We start from the raw sequence: 15,980 nt of genomic DNA on the forward strand, positions 1-15,980 counted from the left end.
TAGTTGTTTCTTTAAAAGTAAGGAGCTATACCTAACTACAATAGTCTGAATTAACTAAACATGTTTAAGTCTTAGGTACCATAAAGGTGCACAAATTGAACAAATACCGGTATGTGATAATTCTATCCGAGCCACGGCATACAAGAATATAAGACAGACCATCACATTGATAAAATTGGTGTGGAGTTCTAGATCGTTTTATTCATGCTTTTGAACGATTTAAATTACATCATCAAAAAACTTTCAGTTTTCCGAAATAAATACCTTCCAAATGTTGTGCCCCGTTATCCGAGCTACTTTGATGTATATTCTATTTTTGTTGGCATTACTCGGCCTGCTTTGATCGTAAAACTGTTAAATCATAAGACACTGTCAATAAAAAATAAGAAAATTGCAGCCGCAATAACTACTTCCACATGTATAAAAGGCGAAGTTTATTTGTATACATGCCCAGATACTGCTGAAATTCTATTCAACTGCCTTAATTTTTTTTTGCACTTTATGTCTGAGCAATATTTTGTAAGGAAAATTTTTAATTTTTGATTTAACCCGTTTACTCTTTTAAAAGGACACGTTACTAATGGGCGACCTCATACAAGCCCATTTGGCTACACTCAAGGTTGAAAAAAGAAAAAAAAACACAAGCCTCAAAGATAGTAATATTTGAAAAAAAAAAAATTGTTCTAGACCCGCCGATAGAACTTTCTCCTTTTAGTCTCAAATGAAAGAGGGGACCTTCAGCTTTCGTTTGGTGGGTGTTTTAGCGATACCGATTTTTTTTAAATTAATTTTGTTCTACCAGACACGCCGTGCGGATAAAAGTGTTCCATGTTTTCAACCCCGTCTCACTAGTCACACCAGCGCGCCGGTGATCGACGCGATCGTAATCACTGAAAACATATAAACTTTTCTGAATTATTGGCACTGGCACTAATTTATTGCTTTGCACTTGTTTAAACTACGAACCAAAACAAACTGAAACTGTGTAAGTTCACAGGAAGTTCCCTGTAAACTGCTTTCGAACCTTCAACTTTAGGTTCACAGAAAATTCACACGCGAACCTGATTGAGCTCTACTTAGTATCAGCACATTGAGTAAAATCCCACAGTGCCTAACAACACATACATGGAGTAATGGTTAGGCGCCGGCTTTCAACGAGGAGAACCCGAGTTTAAATCTCAGTAAGTCAAAAACATCTTAAATTATTTCAAGGTATTAGTCAATTTGGATTCCACATGTACTAATGTGTCTTGATAATAAATTACTTTTGAGGACTAAGCGCATTTTTTTCTCATTTTTTCGAAGCTTATTTTTAAGCTGAATAGCGTTCCCTTCAGCGACACAAGTGTACTTTTTGTGAATTGAAGTTCGGTTAATTACTTAAAAAGTGAGCTGAATAGAATGCTATTCATCTTCCTTCGAATAGCTGATTAAGCCCAAACATGCTATTTTATCCGAACTTTTGGTTGCTTGGGTTGTGTCGAACCCACATCTGTTTGCTGAATGTTCCAGGTGTGAAATGTGTTCGGGATTGAACAGATAATTACTCGCCTTGGCGTTCTGCATCGCCACCGTAGTTCCGACAACAGCATGTAGAAGGCCCTAAACGATTCGATGTTACCTTCTTTCAGACATCGAGGTTCCTCAGCGCTTGCAATCGATTGACCACGATCCATTCCGTGCGCCGGAAATTCGATTTCAGCATCCTCATAGTCTGAGTAACGTTGTCCGGGGTAGAAAACAATGACTCCACGGTTTTTCGTGCCTTACCTTGTAAGGCCTTGTTTAACCGTCTTCAGTTATCACGATCGGTCAGTTGAAACCACGTATGTGGCAACCCTTATCCCACCTAATGCATCTGACGGGAATCAACATTTATCGTGTATCCACAATGCAATGCTTTGTGGATACACAAATGTTTACATACAGGATGTTGGATTCTTGAAAATGGCGGCCTCGCATCCTGGTGGTCGAAACTCCTCAGTGGACGCGTTGAACTCCTTCTCGAAAATCGTCCACTCCATGATGTCGCCAGAAAATGATGGCAAATCCTTCACGTTTCTGCCTTGCAATGTCTTGATGAACGCTTCGAGCAGGATCGCATTCATTCGCCTTGACGGAGGCTCTTTGAGAGAATTGCGCTGTGCGTGAAAACATTTTTTTTTAACATGGGAAAGGATAGGAGCTGCATTTTCAAATTCTTCTAAAATATTTCAGGGACTTCAGATTGAAAAAAGTGTTAATGTTTTGCAATATACTTTCAATTAGCTACACTATGACTAACTTTAGACAAAAAGTTTTTAAATCACAATGTTATGCCTATAATATAGCGTATCAAAATTTCATTCGATAACATTAAGAACGTTTTGCTCAAAAAAATTTCTACAATGAATTAGAAGCTTTTGAAAATGCAGCTCCTAGTTAAAAAAAAATGTTTTCACGCACAGCGCAATTCTCTCAGAGAGCCTCCGTCAAGGCGAATTCCTGGCTCGGGCACACGCAAATCGTTCGCTACAGGCTCGCGACAGGGTTGTCGGACCACGTGGTTTGATAGTTCCATAGGTCACTGGTTCAGATCCGGTTCGAAGGACCAATGCTTAAGCTACCTCTCGTAGCGAAACAGCAGGACGCTGGTCACTAACCTGCAAGCTTGCCTTCCAAATTCCCTGCTTTTCTCCCCGTTACTGCGCCAAACTCTCTTAATCAGTTATATTGAATTAAAAATAACACTAGTTTCAACAATAACTTAATAATTTACTAATTTAGGTCTAGATTTACAATTACTTTTACTATTAATATTTGATTTTTCAATCTAAAAGTTCAGAGCGTTCAATTTCACGAGTGCTCGCAGGTGGAAAATTTTCACTAATTTGAATTTGAATCGCAACTTGCTGCGATGGGTTGCACCCCACGACGTCGGGACGCCCACGATACCCGAGCAAAAATGCATACATGGTGGTACTGTTGGCGACACTGGATCTCAGAGAAGAGGCAATTGAACCAACTTCTTCAGAACTCGGCGGTCTACAGCTCGAGACGTACCGAGAGCCGTGAAAGATTCTTTGAAGCTGAGACTCCGGCGTCGCCCGAAGTCCCGTCTAAGACCAAATCCCCGGTTTCCATCCACGGCTGTTCCTCGTTCGTCCAACAGTAGCCGGCCGAGCCGGCCAGATATTGTAAGAAACACCACGTAATACGTGACACCCACGCACAGATTAGTAAAGTTAAAATTGTACTCCTTTATTACACCCCCACATATCCGAGGTCTGATGAGCTAATTTAGCTAATTTCTAGATTCACTCCAGCCGACATTAAGACCAGAGAGGTGCTCCAAGTCGCGCTAGCCGTGAAAAGAGGTTGTTGTAGAACTCGGCCTGCCCAGGGAGCACGTGTGCTACTCTACCGACCAGTAACAGTAGGTATGAATCTCCAAGGACAAAATTTCATATTTATTTCCACTTAGAGTTACATCTATTTGTTTGTTACTGTACCTACTGACACATTTGATGAATGACACCCAAAATAAATACGACGTCCTTAATGGATTTAATCTGAAATATTTCAAATTTACAAGATTTCCAACACGACGTAAACAGGTAGATAAGACAAAGTTTATCATTAGAAGTTAACCGATTTTATCTTATCACTGCATAACAAGATCCAGCCTTCACATGTTGTGACCGCAGTGGATATTGAACGGGACGGGCGATTATTGAGTCGGTAGCTTCGCCATTCCGTAGTCATCCACCACCAATGTCTATCAACTGTGACATCAAATTTGACGAGAATCCCCATGGAGTGTACCTCCCGGGTCAAACCCTGTCCGGGAACGTGGATCTCCGGTTGGACGAACCGGTGGAGATTAGAGGTAATAAATGGTTCCTTATTAGGCATCATTGTTGAATAGCAGACATTTGATAACTGCAAGCTTTTAGATTGTCTCAAATTGCTGTATCAAAGTGTTCTCAGTAACACGATTACCACCTTTCAATGATCTATTGTCATGTTACCTTTCTAACTTACTTATTTTAGGAATCGCCCTCCAAATAAAAGGTATCGCGGAGGTAAACTGGTCCGAGACCACAGGTGATGGAAGTAGCCGTCAAGTCATTTACTACCATGGACGGCAGGATTACATGAACTCCACCACATATTTAGCGGGCAACAAGGATGGAGCTATGCTTCAGTTACTGCCAGGGACCCATTCATTTCAGTTTTTGTTTGATTTACCCGAAAACCTGGTCACCTCAGTGGAAGCCAAACATGGTCACATCCGGTACACGGTCAAGGTTATCCTTGAGCGTTCCTGGAAAGTCGACCACTCGTACAAAGTGGCTTTCACGGTGTTGCGACACGTCAACCTTATCGAGGAAAACTTTGCCGTACGTTTACCGTCCAAAATGGCCAAAGTAAAGACCTTCTGTTGTGGACCATGTGTTTCCGCGCCGATACTCATGACAGCCGAAACTCCGGTTTCCGGATACGTTCCAGGCCAGACTATAGCCGTCCGCATCGAAGTCGACAATCAGAGCCACAAAAACGTCTACGAAATTGCCACCAAACTTCTACGGGAAGTGTCCTACATCAGCCAAACCCCGTTCACCAAGGTCAAATCAAAGCTAACAATCGTGGCAGAAGTCCGGTGCAAGGGTGTACCAAAGCACAAAAAAGATATCTACGTACAAAATCTATACATTCCACCCCTGCCTCCGACCAACAGAACCTGCCAAGTGCTGACAGTCAACTACATAGTCGAAGTGGAAGGAAAGATCTCCGGTCCATCCACGAATCCCAGAATTCACATTCCTATCATGTTGGGCACCATTCCGCTGACGAACGATGCCATTCCCACCTTCGACAAAGAGCCAAACATGACATCGGCCATAGTGGTTCAACCGGTGGCGTCCACTTCTAGTGCGAGCACCCACTTCATACCGGCGGATCTTCGTGAGTATTGTCAGAGTGTTAAGCTAGGTTAAGTATGTTAGTCTAAGTATTCTTCTTTTTCGTCATTCAGCCCCACCGAGTTACGAGGAAGCCATCCACGCCAATCGGGCCAACATCCAGGAGGAGGGGGAAACCAACGAAATCGGCTGCAAGGATTTCACTCCGAGATATATAATTTATCGGTTTGGGGGTAATGGCTCATCCGAGGGACCTGGTGGGCCGAAACCGGAGCAGGCCGACATGGACGAAGAAGTAGTGCTGAGAAGGAAGAACTATAGATAATAATACCATATAATTTTAATGTGCAATAAAGTATTTACCTAATAGCAAAAATTAACATTTCAAACTGTAAAAAAGATCTCTCCAAAGTATTTCTTCAAATCTCTCAAAAAATCTTCTTAGAATCTTTCAAAAGCTCCTCTTCAAATCTCTACAAAAATCCTCTTGAAATCTCTTCCAAAACCGTTTTGAAATATCTCAAAAAATACCTTTGGAATCTCTACAAAAATCCTCTTAAAATCTCTACAAAAAACCTCTTGATATCTCTACTTGAAATCTCTCTAAAACCTTCTTGAAATACCTGCAAAAAAACATCTTGAAATCTCTACAAAAATCCTCTTGAAATCTCTAAAAAATCGTCTTCAAATTATACAAAAATCCTCTTGAAATCTCTACAAACATAATCTTGAAATCTCTACCAAAATGCCCATGAAATCTCTACAAAATTCCTCTTGAATTCTTCACAAAAATCCTCTTGAAATCTTCACAAAAATCCTCTTGATATCTCTCCGAAAATCCTCTTGAAATCTCTCCAAAAATCATCTTTAAATCTCTACAATAATCCTCTTGAAATCTCTCCAAAAATCATCTTGAAATCTCTAAAAAATCGTCTTCAAATTATACAAAAATTCTCCGTAAATCTCTACAAAAATCATCTTGAAATCTCTACAAGAAACCTCTTGACACCTCTACTTGAAATCTCTCTAAAATCCTCTTGAAATCTCTACAAAAATCATCTTGAAATCTCTACCAAAATGCCCATGAAATCTCTACAAAAATCCTCTTAAAATCTCTACAAAAAACCTCATGATATCTCTACTTGAAATCTCTCTAAAATCTTCTTGAAATGTCTGCAAAAAACATCTTGAAATCTCTACAAAAATCCTCTTGAAATCTCTAAAAAATCGTCTTCAAATTATACAAAAATCCTCTTGAAATCTCTACAAACATAATCTTGAAATCTCTACCAAAATGCCCATGAAATCTCTACAAAAATCCTCTTGAATTCTTCACAAAAATCTTCTTGAAATCTTCACAAAAATCCTCTTGATATCTCTCCAAAAATCCTCTTGAAATCTTTGCAAAAATCATCTTTAAATCTCTACAATGATCCTCTTGAAATCTCTCCAAAAATCATCTTGAAATCTCTAAAATCATCTTGGATCTTTACAATAATTATCATGAAATCTTTACAAAAATCATCTTGAAATCTCTACAAGAAAACTCTTGACACCTCTACTTGAAATCTCTCTAAAATCCTCTTGAAATCTCTACAAAAATCATCTTGAAATCTCTACCAAAATGCCCATGAAATCTCTACAAAAATCCTTTTAAAATCTCTACAAAAAACCTCTTGATATCTCTACTTGAAATCTCTCTAAAATCCTCTTGAAATGTCTCCAAAAACCATCTTGAAATCTCTACAAAAATGCCCATGAAATCTTTACATAAATGCTCTTGAAATCTCTCTAAAATCCTCGTGAAATCTATACAAAAATCCTCATAAAATCTTTGCAAAAATCATCTTGAAATCTCTCCAAAAATCCTCTTGAAATCATTCCAAAAATCATCATGAAATCTCTACAAAAATCCTCTTGAAATCTCAATAAAAATTATCTTAAAATCTCTACAAAAATCATCATGAAATCTCTACAGAAATAATTTTGAAATCTTTCCAAAAATAATCTTGTAATCTCTACAAAAATCCACCTGAGAACTCTCCAAAAACCATCTTGAAATCTCAACAAGAGCCCTCTTGAAATCTCTACAATAAAACTCTTGATATCTCTACTTCAAATCTCTCTCAAATCCTCTTGAAATCTCTACAAAAATCATCTTGAAATCACTCCAAAATTTATCTTGAAATCTTCACAAAAATCATTTTGAAATCTCTCCACATATTATCTTGAAATCTCTACAAAAATCCTCTACGAAAATCCTCATGAAATTTCTACAAGAATCCTCTTAAAATCTGTGCAAAACTCCTCTTGAATTATCTAAAATAATCCTCTTGAAAGCTCTACAAAAATCTTTTTGAAACTCTACAAAAATCCTCTTGAAATCTCTACAAAAAAATCTCTTGAAATCTCTCCAAAAATCATTTTGACATCCCTGCAAAAACCATTTTGAAATCTCTCCAAAAAATCATTTTGAAATCTCTACAAAAATCATTTTGAAATCTCTCCAAATATCATCTTGAAATCTCTACAAAAATACTCTTGATATCTCTCCAAAAATCATCCTCAAATCTCTACAAAAATCCTTATGAAATCTTTACAAGAACCCTCTTGAAATCTCTGCATAGCTCCTCTTTAATTATCTCAAAAAATTCTCTTGGAATCTCTACAAAAATCCTCTTAAAAATCTACAAAAATTCATTTGAAATCTCAGCAAAAATCCTCTTGAAATTTTTACAAAAATCCTCTTGAAAACCATCCAAAAATCCTGTTGAAATCATTCCAAAAATCATTTTGGAATCTCTACAAAAATCCTCTTGAAATCTACAAAAATAATCTCGAAATCTCTCCAAAAATCATCTCGAAATCTCTACAAAAATCATCTTGAAATCTCTCCAAAAATCATGTTGAAATCTCTACAGGAATCCTCTTGATGTCTCTCCAAAAATCATCTTGAAATCTCAACAAAAATACTCTTGAAATCTCTAAAAATCCTCTTCAAATCTCTCCAAAAATCATCTTGAAATCTCTACAAAAATCATTTTAAAATCTCTCCATAAATCATCTTGATATCTCTACAGAAATCCTCTTAAAATCTTTACAAAAATCCTCTTGAAATCAAGATGATTTTCTTGAAATCTCTACAAAAATCCTCTTAAAATATTTACAAAAACACTCTTGAAATCTCTCCAAAAGCCCTCTTGAAATGATACAAATATCCTCTTGTAGTCTCTACAAAAAATCCTCTTCAAATCCTTACAAAAATCCTCTTGAAAACTCTCCAAAAATCCTCTTGAAATCTCTACAAAAATCTTCTTGGAATCTCTCTAAAACACCTCTTGATATCTCTACTTGAAATAATTCTAAAATGCACTTGGAATCTCTCCAAAAATCCCCTTGAAATCGCTACAAAAAGCCTCTTGAAAACTCTACAAAGATCATTTTGAAATCTCTTCAAAAACCGTCTTTAAAGCCACTTGGGGGCTGTCCATTAATTACGTAAGGGTTTATGGGGGGAGGGGAGGTTTGAGAAATCTTACGTGCCATACAAACATTTTTGAGTTCTCATACAAAAAATCTTACAAGGGGGGGAGGGGTGTCAGAAAATCGCTAAAATTCCCTTACGTAATCAATGGACAGCCCCTTGAAATCTCTATAAAAATCCTCTCGAACTCTCCAAAATCCTCTTGAAATCTCAAAAAAAAATCCTATTGAAATCTCTATAAAAATCATCTTGACATCTCTACAGAAATCTTTTTGAAATCTCTACAAAAAACCTCTTGGTATCTCTACTTGAAATATCTCTAAAATCTTCTTGAAATTTCTTCAAAAACTATCTTGAAACATCTACGAAAATTTTCTTGAATTGTCTACAAAAATCCATTTGAAATCTATACAAAAATCCTCTTGAAATCTACAAAAATCCTCTTCAAATCTCTACACAAATCCTCTTGAAATCTTTACAAAAATGCTCTCGTAATCTACAAAAATCGTCTTGACATCTCTACTTGAAATCTCTCTAAAAATCATCTTGAAATCTCTACAAAAATTCTTTTGAAATCTCTACAAAAAACCTCTTGGTATCTCTACTTGAAATCTCTCTAAAATCATCTTGAAATCTCTTCAAAAATTATTTTGAAACATCTACGAAAATTTTCTTGAAATCTCAACAAAAATCCATTTGAAATCTATACAAAAATCCTCTTGAAATCTCTCCAAAAATCCTCTTGAAATCTACAAAAATCCTCTTGAAATCTCCACACAAATTCTCTTGAAATCTCTACAAAACTCCTCTTGTAATCTCTACAAAAATCCTCTTGATATCTCTACTTGAAATCTCTCCAAAAATCCTCTTGAAATCTCCATGAAAATCATTTGAAATCATTACAAAAATCATCTTGAATTCTCTACAAAAATTATCTTGAAATCTGCAAAGATCCTATTGCAATCTCTCCAAAAATCCATTCGTATCCTACATCCACATTTGAATCCTAATATCAACAAAAAACCTCTTGAAATCTCTCTAAAAATCCTCTTGAAGTCTCTACAAAAATCTTATTGAAATCTCTTCAAAATTCCTCTTGAAATATCCCCAAAAATTATCTAGAAATCATACAAAAATCCTCTTGAAATTTATGCAAAAATTCTCTTGAAATTTCTCCAAAAATCATCTTGAAATCTCTACAAAAATCTTCTTAAAATCTCTACAAAAAAACTCTTGATATCTCTACTTGAAATCTCTCTAAAATCCTCTTGAAATGTCTCCAAAAACCATCTTGAAATCTCTACAAAATTCCTCTTGAAATCTCTACAAAATCGTCTTTAAATTATACAAAAATCCTCTTAAAATCTCTACAAACATAATCTTGAAATCTCTACCAAAACGCCCATGAAATCTTTACAAAAATCCTCTTGAAATCTTCACAAAAATCCTCTTGAAATCTTCACATAAATCCTCTTGAAATCTCTCCAAACATCATCTTCAAATCTCTATATAATCCTCCTGAAACTTCTATAAAAATCCTCTTGAAATCTCCACAAAGATCATCTTGAAATTTTTACAATAATTATCATGAAATCTCTATAAATATCATCTTGAAATCTCTACAAGAAACCTCTTGATACCTCTATTTGAAATCTCTCTAAAATCCTCTTGACATCTCTACAAACATTCTCTTGAAATTTCTACAAAAATCATCTCGAAATCTCTACCAAAAATCTTCTTGAAATGTCTACAAGAAACCCCTTGATACCTCTACTTGAAATCTCTAAAATCCTCTTGAAATCTATACAAAAATCCTCTTAAAATCTTTTCAAAAATCATCTTGAAATCTCTGCAAAAATTATCTTGAAATCTCAACAAAAATCATCTCAAAATCTCTACAAAAAACATCTTGAAATCTCTACAGAAATAATTTTAAAATCTTTCCAAAAATAATCTTGAAATCGATACAAAAATCCACCTGAAAACTCTCCAAAAATCATCTTGAAATCTCAAAAAAAGCCCTCCTCAAATCTCTACAATAAAACTTTTGATATCTCTACTTTAAATCTCTCTCGAATCATCTTGAAATCTCTACAAAAATCATCTTGAAATCACTCCAAAATTTATCTTGAAATCTCTACAAAAATCATTTTGAAGTCTCTCCACATATCATCTTCAAATCTCTACAAAAATCCTCTTGAAATCCATACAAAAATCATCTTGTAATCTTTACAAAAAATCTCATGAAATTTCTACAAGAATCCTCTTAAAATCTGTGCAAAAATCCTCTTGAATTATCTAAAATAATCCTCTTGAAATCTCTACAAAAATCTTCTTGAAATCCTACAAAAATTCTTTTGAAATCTATACCAAAAATCTTCTTGAAATCTTTCCAAAAATCATCTTGAAATTTCTACAAAAAACCTCTTGAATTCTCTACAAAAACCTCTTGAAATCTCTCCAAAAATCATCTTGACATCCCTACAAAAACCATCTTGAAATCTCAACAAAAATCATTTTGAAATCTCTCCAAAAATCCTATTGGAATCTCTACAAAAATACTCTTGATATCTCTTCAAAAATCTTCTTGAAATCTCTCCAAAAATCATCTTAAAATCTCTACAAAAATCTTCATGAAATCTCTACAAGAACCCTCATGAAATTTCTGCAAAACTCCTCTTTAATTATCTCAAAAAAGTATCTTGGAATCTCTCCGAAAATCCCTTTGAAATCGCTACAAAAAGCCTTATGAAAACTCTACAAAGATCATTTTGAAATCTCTTCAAAAATCGTCTTGAAAGCCACTTGAAAGCTCACCAAAAATCCTCTTGAAATCTCTCCAAAAATCCTATTGAAATCTACAAAAAACCTCTTGATATCTCTACTTGAAATATCTCTAAAATCCTCTTGAAATCTTTTCAAAAATTATCTTGAAACATCTACGAAAGTTTTCTCGAATTCTCTACAAAAATCCATTTAATATCTATATAAAAATCCTCTTGAAATCTCTACGCAAATCCTCTTGAAATCTTTTCAAAAATTATCTTGAAACATCTACGAAAATTTTCTTGAATTCTCTACAAAAATCCATTTGATATCTATACAAAAATCCTCTTGAGATCTCTACGTAAATCCTCTGGAAATCTCTACAAAAATCCTCTTGTAATATCTACAAAAATCGTATTGATATCTCTACTTGGAATCTCTCCAAAAATCATCTTAAAATCTCCAAAAAAATCCTTTGAAATCTTTACAAAAATCATCTTGAAATCTCTACAAAAGTTCTCTTGAAATCTGCAAAGATCCTATTGCAATCTCTCCAAAAATCCCTTCGAATCCTACATCCACATCTGAATCCTAATCTCTACAAAAAAAAACCTCTTGATATCTCTTCTTGAAATCTCTCTAAAAATCCTCTTGAAGTCTCTACAAAAATCTTATTGAAATCTCTCCAAAAATCCTCTTGAAATCTCTCAAAAATTTTCTCTTGAAATTTATGCAAAAATTCTCTTGAAATTTCTCCAAGAATCATCTTGAAATTTCTACAAAAATCATCTTGAAATCTCTACAGAAAACCTCTTGAAATCTCCACAAAATACCTCTTGATATCTCTTCTTGAAATCTCTCTAAAATCCTCTTGAAATCTCTTTATAAATGCTCTTGAAATCTATGCAAAAATCCTCTTGAAGTAACTTCAAAAATCCTCTTGAACTCTCTACAAAAATTCTCATAAAATCGCTACAACAAGCCCCCTGAAATATCTACAAAAATCCCCTTGAAATCTTTTCGAAAATCCTCTTAAAATCTCTACAAAAATCCTCTTGAAATCTCTACTACAAAAATCTTTTGAAATTTCTCCAAAAATCATCTTGAAACCTACAAAAATCCTCTTAAATCTCTCCAAAAATCCTTTTGTAATCTCTACAAAAAACCTTTTGATATCTCATCTTGAAATCTTATTAAAAATCCTCTTGAAATCTCTATAAAAATCTTCTTCAAATCGCTCCAACAATCCCCTTCAAGTACTTCTGAAAATCCTCTTGAAATCTCTCCAAAAATCCTCATGAAATCTTGACAAAAATTATCTTGAAAAAAATCAATAAAAATCCTCTTGAAGTCTCTGCAAAGTTCCTCTTGAAATCTTTCCAAAATTGCTCTTAAAATCCCGCTGGGAGTTTCCTCGGAAATTCTGTTCCTCCGTATATTCTTCCTCGTATTCTTCATGAGTTTCTTTGGGACTTCCATAAGAAATTTCACCAGGAATTACTCCATAAGTTTCTTCTGTGATTCATTCAAGTATTCGTTCACAGAGTTTCTTGTGATATACTTTTAGGAAATCACAATCTTTTGCACTTCAAACAGAACTACAAATTCCCCTTGGGGTTCCTTCAGGGATTCTTCCTAGAACTGTTCTGTCGATCTCATACGATACCGCTTGGAAGAGATACTTGGGATTCAATGAAAAGTTTTTGAATGGACACCTTGAAGAATTTCTCTTAGAGTTCTTCTGGGTGTCCAGAAGATGTTTATTTTGAAATTCAACCTGAAGAGCCAACGAGGATTTTTCCAGAAGATCCGAAAGCAGGGTGGCCACTCAGAGCGGAAAATAAAATTCCCGAGTTTTTCCCGATTTTCCCGATAGCTTTTTGAATTTTTCCCGATTCTAAAATAGAATAATTCACAGTGAAAATTAAGCGTTATTTACTAAGAAAAATTTAAGAGAATCAATATTGAATATTTTCAAATCTTTGGAATTAACATAGTATTCATATGAACTTGAAAATAAGTTATGTTTTATTTGTCTCGTATCCAATGATGGGCATTGAAGTCACGATATCTTCATTAAAGATTCCCTAAATTCATAGATGACCAACTAGTACAAATTATGCAGTTGTTTAAGCAAATAAAAAAAGGATAATCCTTGGAGGTCGAAATTCTCAGAGAATACACTATGAATATTTGATTTACGAACTTATTATTTGTGGATTTCTTTGTAATATTCCAAAAATCTCTTCTAAAAATATATTGGTAAGCTCGTTTGGGAAACTAATAGGCAATAACAGAATGCCCAGAAAAAAAACATTCCGGATGAACTTCTGGTGAAATATCTGGATAGATTACTCGTGAAAGAATTTTGGAAACGATTTCTAGGGAAATCCTCAGTGTAGTATTTTTTATGGTGATTTTCAAGATATTTTGATAGAAAACCAGTGGCGAACTTTATGGTAGCGTAAATGGCTACTGCAGGAAGTCAGGCAGGTTACTTAGGCTGAAATCGTAAATTCTAGGAGAAATTTGAGAGATCAAAGAAATCTTAGATTTTGTCTGATAATCGTCTAGCATTCAGTTATTTCATCAGCGATTGCAATATGAAGTACTCAGAGATTATTTTTTCGGATCACATTTTCAGATATGACAGGAATTTCTCCAGGAATTCCTGAAAGATTAGTTTTTGAGAAATTATTTCCTTCAAAATGTAGAGGCAGATTCATTATTTGGGAATTATTTATTTCCATTAATCTTACAACTATATTGCTCCAGATGCTTCTGAATACTCACGGTAACTCTCGCGAGAATTCCAATTGGTAGTTTAACTAGAAACTATGAATACTCGAAATTCTCGAGAATTTGCTGAACCAGGGAATTATGCTAAAGCTTCACCAAAAAGGGATTTTGCCGATAACTTACTCCGGTTTCCTCCGAACATTTTTATTCACAAGTTCAACAAATGAGTACATCCAAGAACTTCATGAAAAACAACAGAAATCTTTCGAATAAAATATTAGAAATATTTTTATGAACTACAATAGGCGTGCTTTGCGGAATTCCATCAGATACTAAAAATCCCTTTTAAATATTCTTTCAATTGTTTTTCACTGACCATTTTTAAATTGTAAGAATGTTTTCACCAGAATTACTAATCCAGAATTTCATCATTTTTAATTGTAATTTATTCTTGGGGAAATTCATTCATTGATTCAAAATTTTATCAGCATCCTATCCAAATTTTCCAGACTTTTCGCTCAAAGGACAAAGGCTACATCAAGTATTCTCCTAGAGATTGTACAAGGATATTTTTTTAAAAAGAGGTAATAATTTTTGTTATGTTTTAGAAAACTTTTATAGGACGCTTGATGTTTTCAGGACCATGTACATCCTGAGATACAAGTGACATATGAATCTATAAATATTTGAATGTGTCTCAACCAGTCTTTCCACCAGAATGTTCTTTAGAATATCTTTGAAAATGTTCAAATTGTGATGTTAGGCAACATCACTGTGATTAACTTTATAATAATTTCCAAGAATGGTTTTTACGCCAGTTCACCTACTATGTTATATGGTTCAACAGCTGTTGACTGCTTTTCCCACAGATTCTCGTACTTATGCTTCTGGAGACTGAACAAATTTTACAATTTTGGAAATTCCCGGTGGCTAGCAACAATTCCCGAGGTTTTCCCGACTTTTTCCCGGTGGTTTCGAATTCCCGAGCTTTTCCCGGTTTTCCCGAAATTCCCGACTGGGTGGCCACCCTGCGAAAGGAATCCTTTCAAGATTTTAAGATTCTCCCAGAAACTCTTCCTACACTATTAGAGAAAATCAACGGCTTCTGTAATAGTTTATCGAAATCTCAACCGTTAAGTTTGTTTCACCTGAAAATATCAGTAATGTTAGAAACTTTTACCGAAATTTGTTAGACTTTAGAAATTCAGTAATAATTTGTTGCAGAATTTCGGTACACACTCATTACCGAACGCTCAGCGGTTGATAGTTCGGTAAATTTATCGAACGAGGTTAGCTGTGTAGGATTCTTGTAAGATTTTCTGCCAAATTTTCATCCTCCTGCCATTCCTGGGATTGCGCACCGACGACTACAATGCCGAACAACTCCAGGTACTTCTGTGGGATTCATCTGCAGGATTTTTATCTGGGATTCCTGCAAGATTTTATTCTGTAATTGGGTTCTTTAGGGGTATCCGGATTGTTTTATAATCGGATTCTCCGCCCAAAAATTAGTCGAAATCCAAAATTTCATAATTTTTGGAATCCGGGAACTATTTTTAAAATGCATTTAAAGTTTGTATGGGGAAATTTTTTTGTTCGGGTCGAACTGTCACTTTAGCGATTGAACTGTCATTCTATCCACGAAAATTAAAACTGTTTTGTCAATTAAACCATCAAAACAAAGGTATTGGAATCCAATAAAATCACGTTATACTCAGAAAAATGAGCTCTTTCGATTAGGCTATAGAAAATAGCAATATTTTATTTACTAAACAACCCAATTCATACATAAATTTGTTCTTGGATTCCTCCAATGGCTTCTTTTGGACTCCCTCCTGAGTCTTATTCAGAAATTCTTTAGGGTTTCCTACTGGGTATTCTCCAAAAGTTCCTTCAGATAAGCTCCCAGGTATTCTTGGAAACCTTCAAGAGTTCCTCCTGAAAATCTCCTAGGAGATCTTTCTTATAGAAATACTCCAATGATTTCTTTCAACACACTTAAAATAAAGTACCGTATTCAGCTGTTCTATTTTCGGTAAAAGTTCGGATTACCGAATGTTAAGCAAATTATTACCGAAGCTCGGCGA

At 34.9% G+C, this 15,980-nt stretch overlaps 1 protein-coding gene across 1 annotated transcript; it reads left to right on the plus strand.

The window, feature by feature from the left end:
* Positions 1–2,194: 2,194 nt before the first annotated feature.
* Positions 2,195–8,339, plus strand: LOC109426285 (arrestin domain-containing protein 3-like). The gene is made up of 3 exons (XM_019701753.3): positions 2,195–3,868; positions 4,033–4,947; positions 5,018–8,339. Exons 1-3 carry the CDS (start codon positions 3,754–3,756, stop codon positions 5,227–5,229), a joined length of 1,242 nt encoding a protein of 413 aa, XP_019557298.3. The 5' UTR covers positions 2,195–3,753; the 3' UTR covers positions 5,230–8,339.
* The last annotated feature ends 7,641 nt before the right edge of the window (positions 8,340–15,980 follow it).

This window comes from Aedes albopictus, chromosome 3 (genome assembly GCF_035046485.1).
Source record: "Aedes albopictus strain Foshan chromosome 3, AalbF5, whole genome shotgun sequence".
Taxonomy (NCBI): Eukaryota; Metazoa; Arthropoda; class Insecta; order Diptera; family Culicidae; genus Aedes; species Aedes albopictus.

What these genes read in the sequence shown, in the direction of transcription:
- LOC109426285 (XM_019701753.3), top strand. Translation starts at nt 3,754, where the DNA reads ATGTCTATCAACTGTGACATCAAATTTGACGAGAATCCCCATGGAGTG. An exon ending in CGAACCGGTGGAGATTAGAG is followed by an intron (nt 3,869 to 4,032) that starts GTAATAAATGGT and finishes TACTTATTTTAG; the next exon opens with GAATCGCCCTCCAAATAAAA. An exon ending in CTTCATACCGGCGGATCTTC is followed by an intron (nt 4,948 to 5,017) that starts GTGAGTATTGTC and finishes TTCGTCATTCAG; the next exon opens with CCCCACCGAGTTACGAGGAA.